We start from the raw sequence: 16,449 nt of genomic DNA on the forward strand, positions 1-16,449 counted from the left end.
TGTAGTATACAAATGCAATGATAAGAAATAACGGTTAAATAAAAGCTAACAATGGAATAATATTCAGCAATCAAAAAATATAAACTCATGCCATTCACAGGAACATGAATGGAGCAGAAGGAATGATGCTCAGTGAAATAAGCCGGAAAGAAAAGGAAAAATATCGGATGGTTTCATTTATAGCAGGAATACAGGGGAACCCAATAAGACATCCATGTAAAAATAACAATATAAAACACAGCAAAGCAAAAATGGGCAATTATAAATCAGAGACATACTATAGGGGATGAGGAGGGAGAGGGATCAGAGGGAGGGAGGGAGGAGCACAGGGGACTGAGGTGATGGTGACTTGCGCATTGGGGAAGGAAACTGTAGGGGGACACAGTTGGGGGGTGGAAGGAAGCAAATATTTTTTAAAAATGAACAATGATGTAAAATAATTAAATATATATATAATAATTAAATAAATAAAAGGTAAGAAAAGAGGAAAGAAATTGGGAGAGAAGAACGAAAGAAAGGAAGAAAAGAATGGTCACAAAGAACTGAGTAATTTTAAGAGCTCTCCCAGTCGGTATATACTATGAAACATATAAAAAAAAAACATCTTTCAAATCTAGATTCCTACATTGAGATTAAAATCAAATCACTGTTCTCATGAAATGTAAGCAGAGATAGGATGCAGCCCAGTTTCAGATGCCAGGTTACTTTACATCCAGTCTCAGTCTCTTCTGAGAAGTGGGATGAGGAAGAGAAAACACACCTAGGAACGTGTTCCGGAAGAAATGAACACATATGAAGAAATGGTCAAGAGTTATCTATGTTTTTTTTGTATTATTTTTATTTCCTTTCTTCATGTAAAAAATATTCAACAAAAGTAAAATTCCAACTTCAACATTAATGACAATTTTTAAGGAAACCATATCAACACTATATATCAGTGCTTCAGATCTAAGGTTGGAAATCTCAATAATGGTGAAAAGAGCTGACCATAAATAGGATGTAGGGGCTTCATAATGGGGATAAAACAAAAGCACTGAATGAGCCATTGAGGAATAAATATTATAAATGGATATAAATAAATATATAATCATATTTTCAAACTTCAATAAATAAAACATTTTAAGGAGTATCTGGATATTGAAATTTGCAACAATTACCATCTGAACCCACAAAATGATTAACTTTTGAGGAAAGAGACCTACATTGGACACGAGGCTGCTCTGCTGAGAAGCTTTCTGAGAGCCCCCTTCACATCCTTGTTCCTCATGCTGTAAATGAAGGGGTTCAGCATGGGGGTGACCACCGTGTACATCACTGAAGCAACTGAACTTTTCTCTGAAGAACGGGAAACAGCAGAAGTAAGGTAGACCCCCAGGCCTGTCCCATAGAACAGGGAGACCACGCAGAGGTGAGACCCACAGGTGGAGAAGGCTTTCTGCTTGCTGGTGGAAGAGGACATCTTCATTAAGGAGGAGATGATTTGAGAGTAAGAGTAGAGGATCCCGGCAGCAGGAAACAAAACCAATAAGGTGGTAAACACATACATGCAGATGTTAAAGATGAGGGTGTCAGAACAGGCTACTTTCACAATCTGAGCCAGCTCACAGAAGAAATGTGGGATTTCAGTGCCTGCACAAAATGTCAACTGCGCAACCAGAAGAACATGAAGCAGGGCATCCCAGAATATGATGAACCAACACATCAAAACCAGGAGGACACAGACGCGGGGGTTCATAATGACCATGTAGTGTAGGGGGTGACAGATGGCCACAAAACGGTCATAGGCCATCACGGTCAGGAGAAAATTGTCCAGTCCAGCAAAAATCATAAAAAAATACACCTGAGTGAGGCATCCTATGTAGGAGATGTCTTTGCTCTGTGTCTGGATGTTCACCAGCATCTTGGGGATGGTTGTGGAGGTGAAACAGATGTCAGCAAAGGACAGGTTGGAAAGAAAAAAGTACATGGGGGTGTGCAGGTGGGGGTCGGCGCTGACAGCCAGCATGATGAGCAGATTCCCTGTCACGGTGACCAGGTACATGGACAGGAATAGCCCAAAGAGGAGGGGCTGCAGGGTAGGGTCATCGGAGAGCCCCCGGAGGAGGAACTGAGATGCTCCTGAATGATTTCCTGTTTCCATGTAGTTGGGGTGTCCGCTGCGAGAGAAGGAGCAGAGTTTGATGATCAACCAGCAGAAACTAAATAGTCATCACCTGTGTATTCCTTCTTTCTATGAACATCTTCACCCTCTCTTGAGTGTGTCCATGACCTTGCGCCCCTCGGTCACAGGTGGTAGCACATTTCCATTTCTAATGTATGTGATGATTGAAACTTTCTTTCTGTTAGCAAAAATCTTCCTATTTTTGTTAACTGCTCACTGATTTAATTATCCCATTAAAATCACTGGATATAAATCAGTTTCTCCTTTGATTAATCATGAAGGCATTTGTTGTTATTGTAGACACTTAATATATATTCCTTGATAATGTCAACACTTCTGAATCTAACAATTCTATGGTAGTGATTTAGCCTTAGGATTTCATTGGCAACAACCTCAATTCTGTGATTGAAAGTGAATGTTGGAATGTATATCAGAGTTAACTTTCTGTGTTTATTGTTTCTTTACTTTCCCAAATGTGGTTAAAAATGCATACTTGTGTGCTTAAAATAGCTCTATGCACAGGAGGATCTCAAGTTATTGTTATTATTACTATTCTGTTTCTTGATGAACGATATATATTTATACATGTATACCAAAATTACTGTATAGAGGTGTGTAAGGACCATGGAGTAACTCAGGCTCTTACCCCCATTCTGGATATCCAGCAAACAACAGATATCCCTAATCTTGAAAGTGCCCCTCATGCACAACAATGCAGCATTATGTAACCATGAGCACAGCTGGCTGTGCCGGTCTGTCTCACACAGTGTAAGAGGGAGTAGAACCCCTTACAGGTATTGGGGGTGGGGAGTAGGCTCCGAGGCTAGCTTCTTGCCTGCCTCCCTGCCTGATATCAGGTCAACTGCTTCAGCATTAAAGGCAGGTCAGATACAACTAAGCCTCCAATATTCTTTTTCCTTTTGCCCAAATCTACTGAACCTGCACAGCCAGGGTTGGCTGGATAACAGGTAATATTCTGAAAAGGAGATGTTGAGTCAGTCTTTATTGGACCAACAACTTACTAAACTCTTAGCCTCGGTGGTACACAGGGAGTATTAAATAAATCCTAACTTCCAAGGTGACAAGGGAATTTCCAAATAGAGCTCTGGTCCCAAGACTGCCCACTGGCAGGTGCCTCTAATTTTTACCTTCACCTTTTACTAATAAACCTGCCCTTCCAAAGTGAAAAACAATGGGTGACAAGCAATTGTTGTGTGTGGTCCCTGTAACATACAGCAGACTTACATCACATGTAAGCCTCTCTCTGTGTGTCTTGCAAATCCAGTGCTTATCAACACTCCCCTCCCCCAGGGCAGCCATCAAGGACGTGTTCTGATCATGATAAACACAGCCAGTCTCTCACCTCTTTCAGCTTCCACGCCACACGCTACTATACATGCTCCCCGGGAACCCTTTCATAGAGAGCTGCGTGGTGGTGTGTCTAGAAGATCCGAGGGCAGCGTGAGAAACACAGGATGAAAGTGTCCTGAGTGGTGTGATGAGGGCAGGTTTTCAGGGTCAGTCTCCCTTGAGAGGGGCTGTGTTCAAATCTGTGGCCCGTGAAAGATGCCCTCATCTCTGACTGTCAGGAATTTCATACACAGCAATATTGAGGCTGGTGATGGATTTGAGGCTTTCCTCCTGGGGATCAGTCTCTGAAGCCTGCTGTTCTAAAGTCATTCTGGGGCCTCCCTGGTGGCACAAGGGGTTAAGACGCAGCACTATGAAGCTATCCCAGCCTCTGCAGCATGAGTTCAATCCCCAGCCAGCCAGTGAGTAGACCCACATGGCGCAGCAGACCGCTCCTGTCTCCCCGCTTCTCCCCTCAGCAGTGGATTTCAGTCGATACACCTGTTCTGCTCCCCACTCTGTCTCTGGGAAATCCTCTCACGCCACGCACCTCAAGCCTGTACCCCAGTTCTTGTATGCATAAATAATATTTTAAAAAAATAAAGGCATTCTGGTGACCATTTCCCAGCAGATGAAGTCAAATCCTTACACTAGGCACCTTAATCTTACATGGCCCTCTACGGCAGGTAGAGCTGCACGGAACTGAAGAAAGGAACCTTAAACTGTAAAGAAAGACTCTGCTCCCCATTTTCCCTGGCTTTGTCATACATTCTTATATTTTTTCTTATAGTCTTAACTTTTCTATGAAAGCTGGCTTTACTAGGTTTTTATGATTTATATTCAAGAGAACACTGACTAAAGTGGGTCTATATAGAGAAACAAAACAGTCTGATAAAGTCAAACCAGCAACGAATTCCACAGTCCTACTGTAGAACTGAGACTCCCACAGGGCGGGGAGCAGAGGGGAGAGAGGCAGTGGGGAGGGAGCCCCATGGGCTGTGGTCAGGGACTGTGGAGCCTTGGGTGCTGGGTGTGGTGTGGTGACAACACCTGAAGGGGAGACCCTATAATCTAAGCATAAATGATGCTGTAAATGATTTTGCTTCAATTAAAAAATGTGGGTCTCCAGAAATATCATCCTTGACCAGTTGACCATTGCATCTTTAAAGGTAGTTATTTCAACATAATCTTTCACAGAGGTAGCAAGACAATATAATGTGTCATCCAGATATTGCATCTAAATTTAACTCACCACTTCTTAGCTTTGTGACTGTGGGCATTGTATTCCTGTCTGAGTTATTAGTATAGATTATTTTAATGACACAAAATACACATGAAGGTAAAGAACCTGAAACAATAACTCCGAGGCCCACCTTCTTCTTCTCTGAGAAGAAACCTGACAAAATCCTGTATGTTCAGGAAAAGATTGTTGAATACCAGCCTCAGCACCACTCCGGGGTGTTGTCAACGCTCTTACTGTATTTGTATATTCTGTGTGTACCACTCACCACATTGTCATTTCATGCTTTGTACCAAGGTCTCCAATTACATTGGGAGACCTGCTATTAAGGAAGATAAAAAGAATTAGAACCACCCATAGGTGTTATACATCAAGAAAAATTAAAATCTAAAATAGTGTCATTGATATGCTTATTCTAATGACACGTATTTATTTTTTTCTCTTGATGCCCCTCTTATTTTTACTGACCGAACAATGACTACAGTGGAACAATCTCATCTCAGCATTAGACACCAGAAAGGCCACCTCCCGCCCTGATTTGCACCTGGAGTTTGCCTCAGCGAGACGCTTGTGGGACTCTCTCCAGCTGTTCCTGCCTGCTCACTGCAAAACTTGGTACTGCCCCTCCCAGCAGCTGAGGGCTGTGATTTTGCGATGTTCTTACTGATAAGCTTAAATAAAATGACATTATTGTCACAATACCTTGTTGTTGAGATAAACCGTGCTCTTATCTAACAGCAATATATGTAAAAGGAAATAAGGGCAATTTCAAATACTCCACAGCCTCCACTGAGCTGCCCACAGTCCTCCACCAGAGCCCACTCCCCGCTCACCCCGAGTATTCTCCCTGCTGCAGGCATATTTCAGATACTCCACTCTTCATGGCTGAAGCAGATTGAACAGCCAGTGCTTCCTCATGGAAACTTGGACTCACGTGTGTGCTCATCCATGCGCCCTAGCATTACTAGTGAAACCAGGTACACACTATTAACCGTTAGGCCCACCTTTTCTTCTTTAGAAGACAGTCACAAGCTACAAAAGCATCCGTTCTCCAGTCGCTCTTTGGTCCCTGAAAATTGCTCATGAAATTCTCCCAAATTTGCCTTTGTGTGTATTAGATGGCGCATCGTTCCGCTGTCCCAGTGGTCCAAAGTGGTGTCAAGAATTACTGAAAGGATGACATCGGGACATCTCATTTGGTAGAACCACCTGGACACTCTCTGCTGGCCACACAGACCCGTAAAAGAGTGAGTTGTGGTTTCCTTTGAGTTTACTGTCATAACTTACTATTCGCCTCCCTCAGTTTCTAACATCCTTAAAAATTATGTTTTAATCCATCAAGCTCTTAAAGTGTTAGAAGATATTTATGTATTAGAAAAATGGCAAAGACAACCTCGTAAAAAAAAAAAAAAGCAGGGAGTAAATATTTAAAGTTTAAAAATAACTCAATGAATCAAGTATTGAACTTGAGAAAATGCTCATATGGATTGACCTCGCCTAGTCTTTTATAAACAACAGAAAAAGTCAAAATTCTGTCAACTCAAATTTTAAAATTGAAAACTCTGACACACAAAACGGCAGTGTGGGTTATAAAATCACAGAAAATGAAAGTCAAAAGACCTTATCGCGTAAAAATCTATTCAAATTGTTAAAATCTCAAAAAAAATTTTTTTAAGAAAAATAAAATTTTAAAATGCACTAAGTGAAAGAAAAAATTACCAAGTAGAAAAATATTAGCAGAGAGACAAAATAATGTCCTCGGGTCACAGGCCTTTATCACTACTCTGGACACTGCGTCACCATCTCTATATGGATTTCCCGTTTTAAAGACAGGCCCGAGGTCACACACACAAAAAAAATCATTAAAATTAACTTCTCTGTTTCCAAGTAGCATTACCGTTCAGTGATAAGGACTACTTATGATGAAGAATATAATGTAGAATAATAAATTTATAACTCACAAAAATGCGTGATACTTAGTGAAAAAATGTATCCTAATTTTCCATAATTTAAAATGCCTTATAATTTAACATTTCATCCAAAGCATAAAAATTTGAAGTGAACAGAGAACCATTAGAGGGACATTTAAAGTAAGTATGATCCCTGCTCAGTGAAATAAGCCAAAAAGAAAAAGAAAAATACCGGATGGTCTCACTCATAGCAGGAATCTAGAAAACTTAAATAAGGGACCAGGAAAATGAATAACTATAAGAAAGTGAAAATCAAAATCAACAAAAAACTATGAACCAGAGACACTTTTAGGGGGGCGGGGGCGGGAGGGGAGGGATTGGGGTCAGAATGGGGGGGCTGCAATTGTATGGGGAATATAACAATAAAATTTATTATCTAAAAAAAAAAAAAGAAAACAATCAAAAAAAATAAAAAAATAAAATATATCCAGAAAAACTAAAAAAAAAAATAAATAAATAAAGTAAGTATGAGCCCAGCATTACAATTGAAAAATATGTAAATATAACAATAAACTACATAAATAGGTGCAGGAAGGACATAAAGAGGCTGTGTTTCTAAATGAAAAATGGCAAAGGGAGTCAATAGTATGGAGGACAGAAACTACACTGTCGGTGTTTCATACAGATGTTGACCTGTGATGCTGTACACCTTAACCTTTTGTAGTGTTGCAATGCACCGTTTGCTCAATATATATTTATTTAAATATGGAATGTCTATCTCAAACGAAAGGGCAATATAAACAAAGCCTGGAAATCACAGGCACATTACAATTTAAGTTATTGATGAGTTCGGTTAATAAAGTTAATCAGATCAAGTTAATAAGATAAGCAAGTCTGTTGACATCATCCTGTTTGTTTAGTTTCCTCTTCAAACTGCCCTTCCCTTCAAAGTCATTACCCTACCCAGAAAGGAAGAGGAAGAAGCGTGGGTAAATCAGGGGTACAATGTCAATTGTATGATGGATAGAACCGGACTTTTAGGGGTGAACTCAGTGTGGTGTATATAGGCGTGGATTATGATGATGTACACCTGAAACTCAGATTATTTATCATTCAGTGTTACTTCCATAAAAAACTTAAAAGTTAATAACAAAGTCACGAACCTAAACTTTTCAACAGTTTCAATGAGCTTCTTGTCGCCACTACCGTGTCCTTGTTCCTGGGCCACTGCTGGCAGAATCCCGTCACACGCACGCGGAACACGCTCCTCTGCCAAACACTTACCAAGTCCAAACGCAGCTCCAGACCGCAGCAGGGAGAAGGAGCTGCTGGCGCTGGGGGGTGGGATGATGGAGGGTCAGGGAGTCCAGAAAAGGCACAGAAATGACTCTAGTTATGGAGGGAAATAGACCAGGCTCAGTAACATTATTTTTCTTGGTCTTAGGTCAGTCAGCTTGGGGTGGAGGGCTGGGACAGGAGCATTTATCTTTCCAGGTTAGAATTCTCAGAGCTCCCAATTAAAAAAATTCCTATCTTCATCTGTCTCTGAAAAACTCAGCCCCTAGCGAGACAGAGAATCATAACAAAGTGAAAACTGTATTCTCTATTCCCAGGTGGGAAATTTGAGGTCAGGCCTGTTTTCTTTACACTGGGAACTCTCCTCTCCTCCTGTGATCTGACTGTGAGGATCTTTACAAATTTCCCACTAGAGTGTGAGCTACCTAGCGCTCGTGAATCAAAATATTTCAATAACACTTTTGCAGAGTCTCTGAGTCTCTACAGCGTCCTAAGCAGACCTGTCCCATCAGACATGACATCACAGAACATGTCACATTGCTAAGAAATATCATATGAGCACCACAGCCTGTGTCATGTTAGCTCACTGCTGTGCACAGACACTCCTCACATGATCTTATTTCCCTTTTAGAGATGAGTAACTCAGTCAACAGAAACTGACCTATTTACTGAGAACATGTATTGTAAGTGGCAGTTAGAATCGGGCCAAGTCTTCACTTCAGATCACACAGGACTGGTTGCATCACAGCTTGAAAGAAAAAATGATCGTGTATAAGCTACTGGGAATGGAAGGGACATAGCATTAGTTTTCCATGGAGAAATAATTAGTCGCTCCTTCCTACTGAAGAAAAATCAGAAGAGAAGTAAATTCAAAAGTTGTAAATACATATTTGAACTATTGGAGGAAACTGTTGAAATATCCTATTTTCAAATAAATATCATTTTAACGACAGTGGTAAAGTCACATGATAAAATTTCTTAACTCTGGATGCGTGAAATTGTGGGACAAAAACAGACCTTACAATTAAAAGATGAACTCACAACAAAAGAAAAGACATTGAAATAGACACAGCAGACAAAGAATAAGGGCCCGGAATATTTAGAAAATCTGGTCGTCTGAAATTATAAGTAAACATCAAAAACTCAATGACTATCGCGGAGATATGACGATGATGGAATCTTAGGGAGAGAAGCACACACGGTCAATGACACAAGAAGCCTGGGCTGGAAGAGGACACAGCAGGGCTTGCCGCTGCTTCCCAAGGCAAGAGTCAGGCTCCTGTGGCTCAAAGGGAAGTTCATGTTCTCTCTAAAGCTGTCAGGCTTTCTTTTAAGGGTCTGTAATGTAGACGCACTATCCCTGTGCAGTGACTGTGTAAGTAAAAAAAAAAAGTGACTGGAGGAAAATACCTTCTAGATGTTAACACAGTCTTTTTATGGGAAACTGGAGTGTGCAAACGGCTGTGTGACTCTAGGTCTCCTATTTAAAAAACCTCAAAGTAGCTCGCCCCGCCCCACAGCGGGCGGAAGGGCGCGCCCCGCTCTGCTGACCCGCATGGCGGGGGCTCGGGACGCGCACCCCCGGGGCCCCCGGGCCGGGGAGCTGCTGCTGCCGCCGCGCGCGCCCCGCGGAGCCTCGGCCAAGTGGCGGGCGCCGGGCCCGGATCCCCGGGGGCTGCTGCCCGCGCCTGCTGCGGAGGACGGTGCAGGCCCATCCGTATGTCAAACTGTTACTTGACGCCATGAAGCACTCTGGTTGCGCTGTTAACAGAGAAAGACACTTCTCTTGTGAAGGTTGTAGTGGAAATGTCAGTGGCGGTTTTGATGCCTCAACCTCTCAGATTGTCTTGTGCCAGAATAACATCAGCAGCCAGGCCCACATGAACCGCGTGGTCACCCATGAGCTCATCCACACGTTTGACCATTGTCGAGCTCATGTCAACTGGTTCACCGATGTCAAACATCTGGCCTGCCCAGAGGTGCGAGCTGCTAACCTCATATATATCTTTGTAGCTCTCCATTTGGTAAATAAGGCAAATAAATGACATTTTTTTGTAAAAAAAAATAAAAAAATAAAAAATAAATAAAAAACCTCAAAGTAACAAAGTGAAAAAAATCTAATCAGGATGAATGACTTTTTTCATTGTACAAAATATGTGAATCTACTTTTTATTCCTATTTTATTTCTTTATTCGGGTCACTTTGAGTTGAATTATCATCGGTGTTTCAGAGGTTAGAATCCCCGTCAGGTCAGCACAGTCGTGGCCCCGCACCAAGCCACCCAGCTCCACTGCACAGCCATGTGCTCCCTTCGCTCTGTCCTCACCCCGTCCGCCCTCCCTCTCCGGATGGCTCACCTCTGTCGTCAGCATCAAGGGTTAGTTTTCACATCTGGTTTTTATTATGTTCAGATACGTTTTATTTATACCCAATTTTTCAAGGATTTTCATCACTAGTGGATGCTGAATTTGATCAAGAGCTCTCTCGGCACCTTGATATGATTGTGTGTGGTTTGGGATTTTTTTTTTTTCTTTCCTTTTCATTAATGTGAATTACACTGGACTGTCTTTGCATTTCTTTTATTTCTGCCATCACTGTTATTATTTCCTTCCTTCGACTGGATTTTGGTTTTTGTTGGTCCTTTTTTCCTAGTTCCTTGAGAGAGAGACAAGACGGGCTTTTTGGAGGCTCTTTCTAGTTTCTTTATTGCTATATACTTCCCTCTCAGAACTTCTTTTGCTGTGTCTATGTTATCTGGAAGGTCATGTCCTCATCACTTGTCTCAAGGTATTTTTTCATTTCTTCATTAACCCAGTGGTCATTCAGTAATGTTCAGTCTCCACGGATGGAAAAACCTCTTTGTTTACTTTTTGTAGTTGATCTGTATCAGTGCATTTATGAACAGAGAAGATAGTTGCTATGATTTCAGTCTTCATGAGTTTGTTGATGTTTGTCTTGTGACCCAGCATGTGGTCGATCCTGGAGAATGACCCATGTGCACTTGATAAAAATGTATATTTGTTCCCATAAATGTCTCTTAGACCCATACAGTCTATTTTTTTGTTTAGCATAATTATACCCTTATTTATTTTCTGTCACATTGATCTGTCTATTTGAGAAAGTGGGGTGTAGAACCTCTAACCACTATTTATGTTCTCCAATATCTACTTTCAGATGTGGTAAAAATTATCTAACATATTTGAGAAGTCTATTTTTTTCTGATAAAAGTACGCCTGGTCCTGCCTTCCTTGTGCCATTTGCTTGCATGGTGGTTTCTATCCCTTTACTTTCAATATTACTTTCAGTGACAACCAATATACTGGGTCATGAGGTGTGTTTCCTAGAGGCCGCAAAACTTTGGATTCAGTTTCCTAATCCAACTAGATACTCTGTTTCTTTTTCTTGGTGAGTTCAGTCCATTGATGTTTAGAGTGATCCTTTATATATAAAGTTATTATATGCAATTTTGTTCCTAGCTTTGTCATTTATTTAATTCCTTATTATTTGTGTTGGTCCCTCTCTTTGGTGTGAATCCTGAAGCAGTTTCTAATATTCCTTGGAGGGAGAGTTTTTTAGGTGCGAACATCTTACTGCTTAAAGGTCCTTATTTCTCTCCTATTGAATGGAGAACTTTGCAGGATAGAGTACTCTTGGCTGGATTTTTTTTTTTCTTGCAACATATTGAATATGTCACTCCATTCTCTTCTTGCCTGTCGTGTTTCCTCAGAGAAGTCTAATGTTAGCCTAATCAGTGTTCCTTTATAGGTTATCTGCTTCTTCCCTTCAACAGCCTCTTTGTTTTTTCTTTGTCTTCTACTCTTGGAGGTTTTGCTATTATGTGTCTTGCTTCAGTTTTCCTTTTATCTAGGCTTGGTTATCTTCTTGTTTCATATATTTCTATATTCATTTCCCTCTGTGAGTTTGGTATGTTTTCTTCCATTATTTCTTTACTTTTTCAAGTCCCTTCTCTCTCTTTCTTCCAGGAATTTACTGTACACTCTTAGAATTATTTTCTTAAATCTTCCTCATCACTCTAATTGTCTTTATCCCAGATTATCTAATGTGAATGCATACACACAAGTAGATGTCACAGACACCAATGAAGAATTCTAGGAAAAATGAATTTCAGACAATTGAGAAACATTCGTGTTCCTCAAAAAATGCTATATTTTTAATTTGTTCACAAAAAAATATACACATGCAGCTGCAGGCCTCTATACTTGTTTTGTATTTTCCAACAACTTGTTTAAAAAAGTTCCTCAATATGTGGAGCTACAGAATCAAACACATTTCTCTGAATTCTTCCTTCTGGGACTCACGGAAGATCTGGAATGATAGCCTCATCTTTGGACTGCTCTTCTCCATGTACCTCATCACCATGTGCAGAAACTGCTTCTCATCCTAGCTGTTCTCGCTGACTCCCACAATCACACTCCTGTGTACTTCTTCCTCTCCCACCTGTCCATGGCAAACATGGGTTTCAGCACTACCATAGTTCAAAAAGGGACACCCAGGTGATCAGAGAAGGGAAAGAGTCGCAACATGAACTTCTGTCCTCTCAGACGGATTGTGACCATCCCGGGGAGCCCAGGAAGTCACTGACTCCTCCCCCAATCCAAGCAACCTCCTGAGGAGAACACAGCACAATCAGTCTGTTTGGTGACTTATTTAGTATGGCCATGGGGCATATATTGTACCTAGACATTTGTGCAGTTGGCTTCTAGACAATACGCTTCCCAGAGCCTGAGGACAAGCCCACCCAATATCCCAGCCTGAGCCTGGCCCAGCTCACACATAGACTCTCACACAGGGCTTCTCTACCACAGGTGCACAGACCCTCGGGACACATCCCCTGCTTCCCCTCCTGCCCACACATGGCAAATGGGCTGTGTTCAAAAAGAGAGAATGCAAGAAAAAGAGCCTGTTTCACCCAAGGGTAGGGCAAGAGCAGTCACGCCACCTACTTACACTTTTCTTTCATAATGTATTCTCTGGGGTTCTTTATCAAATAAAGTGCCTAACAAATTATGAATTTGGGGTAAATTTGAAAACTGCATTGGTTTCTAGTATGTAATTTCTTTTTTCTCCGCATCCTTTTTCCTTTCTTGATATTGTCTTGATGCCACTCTCAGTCTTTTTCTTCTGGGTTAGTTTTGGTTGCCACAGAAAGCTGGGTCAAAGATTCATATGCAAACATTTTATTGGAAGGAGAAGGAAACACAGTGGGAGAGAGGAGGAAAGGATACAAGGGTGTAAACACCTTCAGTAAAGCTTTTGTGCAAGATACAATAGGCAATGAGCAAGGTTTTATCCTCCAGCAAGATCTGGAAAATGATAAAAATGGAAACCTCAGAATTATCCCATGTAATGGGATAATGGACTGAAGACTTGGTCCACCCCAAATCTCCTCTAAAGTCAACCTCCGGGGGGATGTACTTTCCTATCACTTCTGCCACCATGTGTTGGTTAAGATAGGGTGCAGGTGTGTGTGCTAACAATTGGCACATAAGTGATAACTGTAGGAGAACCTTAGAATTGTAGATGAGCTGACATTTATGACTCCAAAGAGCTACTACTGCAAATATCACTGCACACTCAATACTATCAACATTCTTGACAAAAATTTAACTAATTTATGAACAATTGCTGCAAACATGTACCTGCCACTTCTGATGGTAGCTTCAGAGAACCATGGGAAAAAATAAAAAGAATCATTGAAAAAGCAGATCTTATGTTTGATATTGTTGCATGTTATGGGATCTTAGTGTTATAGTATACAAATGCAATGATAAGAAATAACGGTTAAATAAAAGCTAACAATGGATTATTATTCAGCAATCAAAAATATAAACTCATGCCATTCACAGCAACATGAATGGAGCCAGAAGGAATGATGCTCAGTGAAATAAGCCAGAAGGAAAAAGAAAAATATCGGATGGTTTCACTTATAGCAGGAATATAGGGGAACCCAATAAGACAGCCATGTAAAAATAACAATACAAAACACAACAAACCAGAAAATGGGCAATTATAAATCAGAGACATACTGTAGGGGATGAGGAGGGAGAGGGATCAGAGGGAGGGAGGCAGGGGGAAGCACAGGGGGCTGAGGTGATGGTGACGTTCCATTGGGGATGGAAACTGTATGGGGACACACCTGAGGGGGTGGGAGGAAGCAAATATTCTTTAAAAATGAACAATGATGTAAAAAAATTAAATATATATATTATAATTAAATAAATAAATAAAAGGTAAGAAAAGAGGGAAGAAAGAAATGGAAGGAAAGAACGAAAGAAAGGAAGAAAAGATGGTCACAAAGAACTGAGCAATTTTAAGAGCTCTCCCAGTTGGTATATACTATGAAACATATAAACAAACCATCTTTCAAATCTAGATTCCTACATTGAGATTAAAATCAAATCACTGTTCTCATGAAATGTAAACAGAGATAGGATGCAGCCCAGTTTCAGATGCCAGGTTACTTTACATCCAGTTCAGTCTCTTCTGAGAAGTGGGATGAGGAAGAGAAAACACACCTAGGAACGTGTTCCGGAAGAAATGAACACATATGAAGAAATGGTCAGTAGTTAGCTATGTTTTTTTGTATTATTTTTATTTCCTTTCTTCAAATAAAAAATATTCAACAAAAGAAAGATCCAAAATTCCACATTAATGACAACTATTAAGGAAACCATATCGACACTATATATCAGTGCTTCAGATCTAAGGTTGGAAATCTCAATAATGGTGAAAAGAGCTGACCATAAATAGGATGTAGGGGCTTTTTAATGGGGATAAAACAAAAAGCACTGAATGACCCATTGAGGAATAAATAATATAAAAGGATATAAATAAATATATATAATCATATTTTCTTTTTTTTTTAAAAGATTTATTTATTTATTTATACAAGCACTGTGTACAGTCAGAAGCGTGGGAGGGTGAGAGGATTCACCAGAGCCAGAGCTGGGAACAGAACAGGCAGAGTGATGAAATACACTGCTGAGGGGAGCAGTGGGCGAGACAGGAGAGGTCTGCACGCCATGTGGGACCCTCGCCGGTGGCCGGGGATGGAACCGGGGCTGCAGAGGCTGTGGGCGGCTTCGCAATCCAGTGCTCCACCGCTGCACCACCAGGGGAGGCCCTAGTCATATTTTCAAACTTCAATAAATAAAACATTTTAAGGGGTATCTGGATATTGAAATTTGCAACAATTACCATCTGAACCCACAAAATGATTAACTTTCGAGGAAAGAGACCTACATTGGACATGAGACTGCTCTGCTGAGAAGCTTTCCGAGGGCCCCCTTCACATCCTTGTTCCTCATGCTGTAGATGAAGGGGTTCAACATGGGGGTGACCACCGTGTACATCACTGAAGCAACTGTACTTTTCTCTAAAGAATGGGTCACAGCAGAACTGAGGTAGACCCCCAGGGATGTCCCATAGAACAGGGAGACCACACAGAGGTGAGACCCGCAGGTGGAGAAGGCTTTCTGCTTGCTGGTGGAAGAGGACATCTTCATTAAGGAAGAGATGATATGAGAATAAGAGTAGAGGATCCCGGTGAGGGGAATCACACCCAACGGGGCAACAATCACATACATACAGATAGTCATGAAAAGGGTGTCAGAACAGGCTACTTTTACAATCTGAGCCAGCTCACAGAAGAAATGTGGGATTTCAGTGCCTGCACAGAATGTCAGCTGCGCAACCAGAAGAACATGAAGCAGGGCAAACCCGAAAATGATGAGCCAACACATCAAAACCAGATGGACACAAGTGCGGGGGTTCATGATGACCATGTAGTGCAGGGGGTGACAGATGGCCACAAACCTGTCATAGGCCATCACGGTCAGGAGGAAATTGTCCACTCCAACAAAAATCATAAAAAAAAACATCTGAGTGAGGCATCCTGTGTAGGAGATGTCTTTGCTCTGTGCCTGGATGTTCACCAACATCTTGGGGACGGTGGTGGAGGTGAAACATATGTCAACAAAGGACAGGTTGGAAAGAAAAAAGTACATGGGCGTGTGCAGGTGGGGGTCGGCGCTGACAGCCAGCATGATGAGCAGGTTCCCTGTCAGGGTGACCAAGTACATGGACAGGAAAAGCCCAAAGAGGAGGGGCTGCAGGGCAGGGTCATCAGAGAGCCCCCGGAGGAGGAACTGAGATGCTCCTGAATGATTTCCTGTTTCCATGTAGTTGGGGTGTCCGCTGCGAGAGAAGGAGCAGAGTTTGATGATCAACCAGCAGAAACTAAATAGTCATCACCTGTGTATTCCTTCTTTCTATGAACATCTTCACCCTCTCTTGAGTGTGTCCATGACCCTCAGCCCCCCGGTCAGGTGGTAGCACATTTCCATTTCTAATGTATGTGATGATTGAAACTTTCTTTCTGTTAGCAAAAATCTTTCTATTTTTGTTAACTGCTCACTGATATAACTATCCTATTAAAATCACTGGATATAAATCAATTTCTTCTTTGATTA

The 16,449-nt window shown here is 41.3% G+C and overlaps 3 protein-coding genes across 3 annotated transcripts in view; 1 reads left to right on the top strand and 2 right to left on the bottom strand.

The window, feature by feature from the left end:
* LOC311182543 (olfactory receptor 7G3-like) overlaps positions 1-16,449 on the top strand; it is a gene marked incomplete at both ends in the record, with an annotated part of 735,701 nt that overhangs the window by 78,074 nt on the left and 641,178 nt on the right. The gene's annotated exons all lie outside the window — the stretch shown is intronic.
* LOC311180678 (olfactory receptor 7D4-like) lies at positions 1,199-2,140 on the bottom strand (the record flags this gene model as incomplete). The annotated part of the gene is made up of 1 exon (XM_084248590.1): positions 1,199-2,140. One exon carries the CDS (start codon positions 2,138-2,140, stop codon positions 1,199-1,201), a length of 942 nt encoding a protein of 313 aa, XP_084104716.1.
* Positions 15,217-16,158, bottom strand: LOC311180679 (olfactory receptor 7D4-like; the record flags this gene model as incomplete). Its single annotated transcript, XM_084248591.1, has 1 exon — positions 15,217-16,158. The coding sequence occupies one exon, from the start codon at positions 16,156-16,158 to the stop codon at positions 15,217-15,219; it is 942 nt and encodes a 313-aa protein (XP_084104717.1).

Source organism: Talpa europaea (assembly GCF_964194135.1).
Source record: "Talpa europaea genome assembly, chromosome: 12".
Classification (NCBI taxonomy): Eukaryota; Metazoa; Chordata; class Mammalia; order Eulipotyphla; family Talpidae; genus Talpa; species Talpa europaea.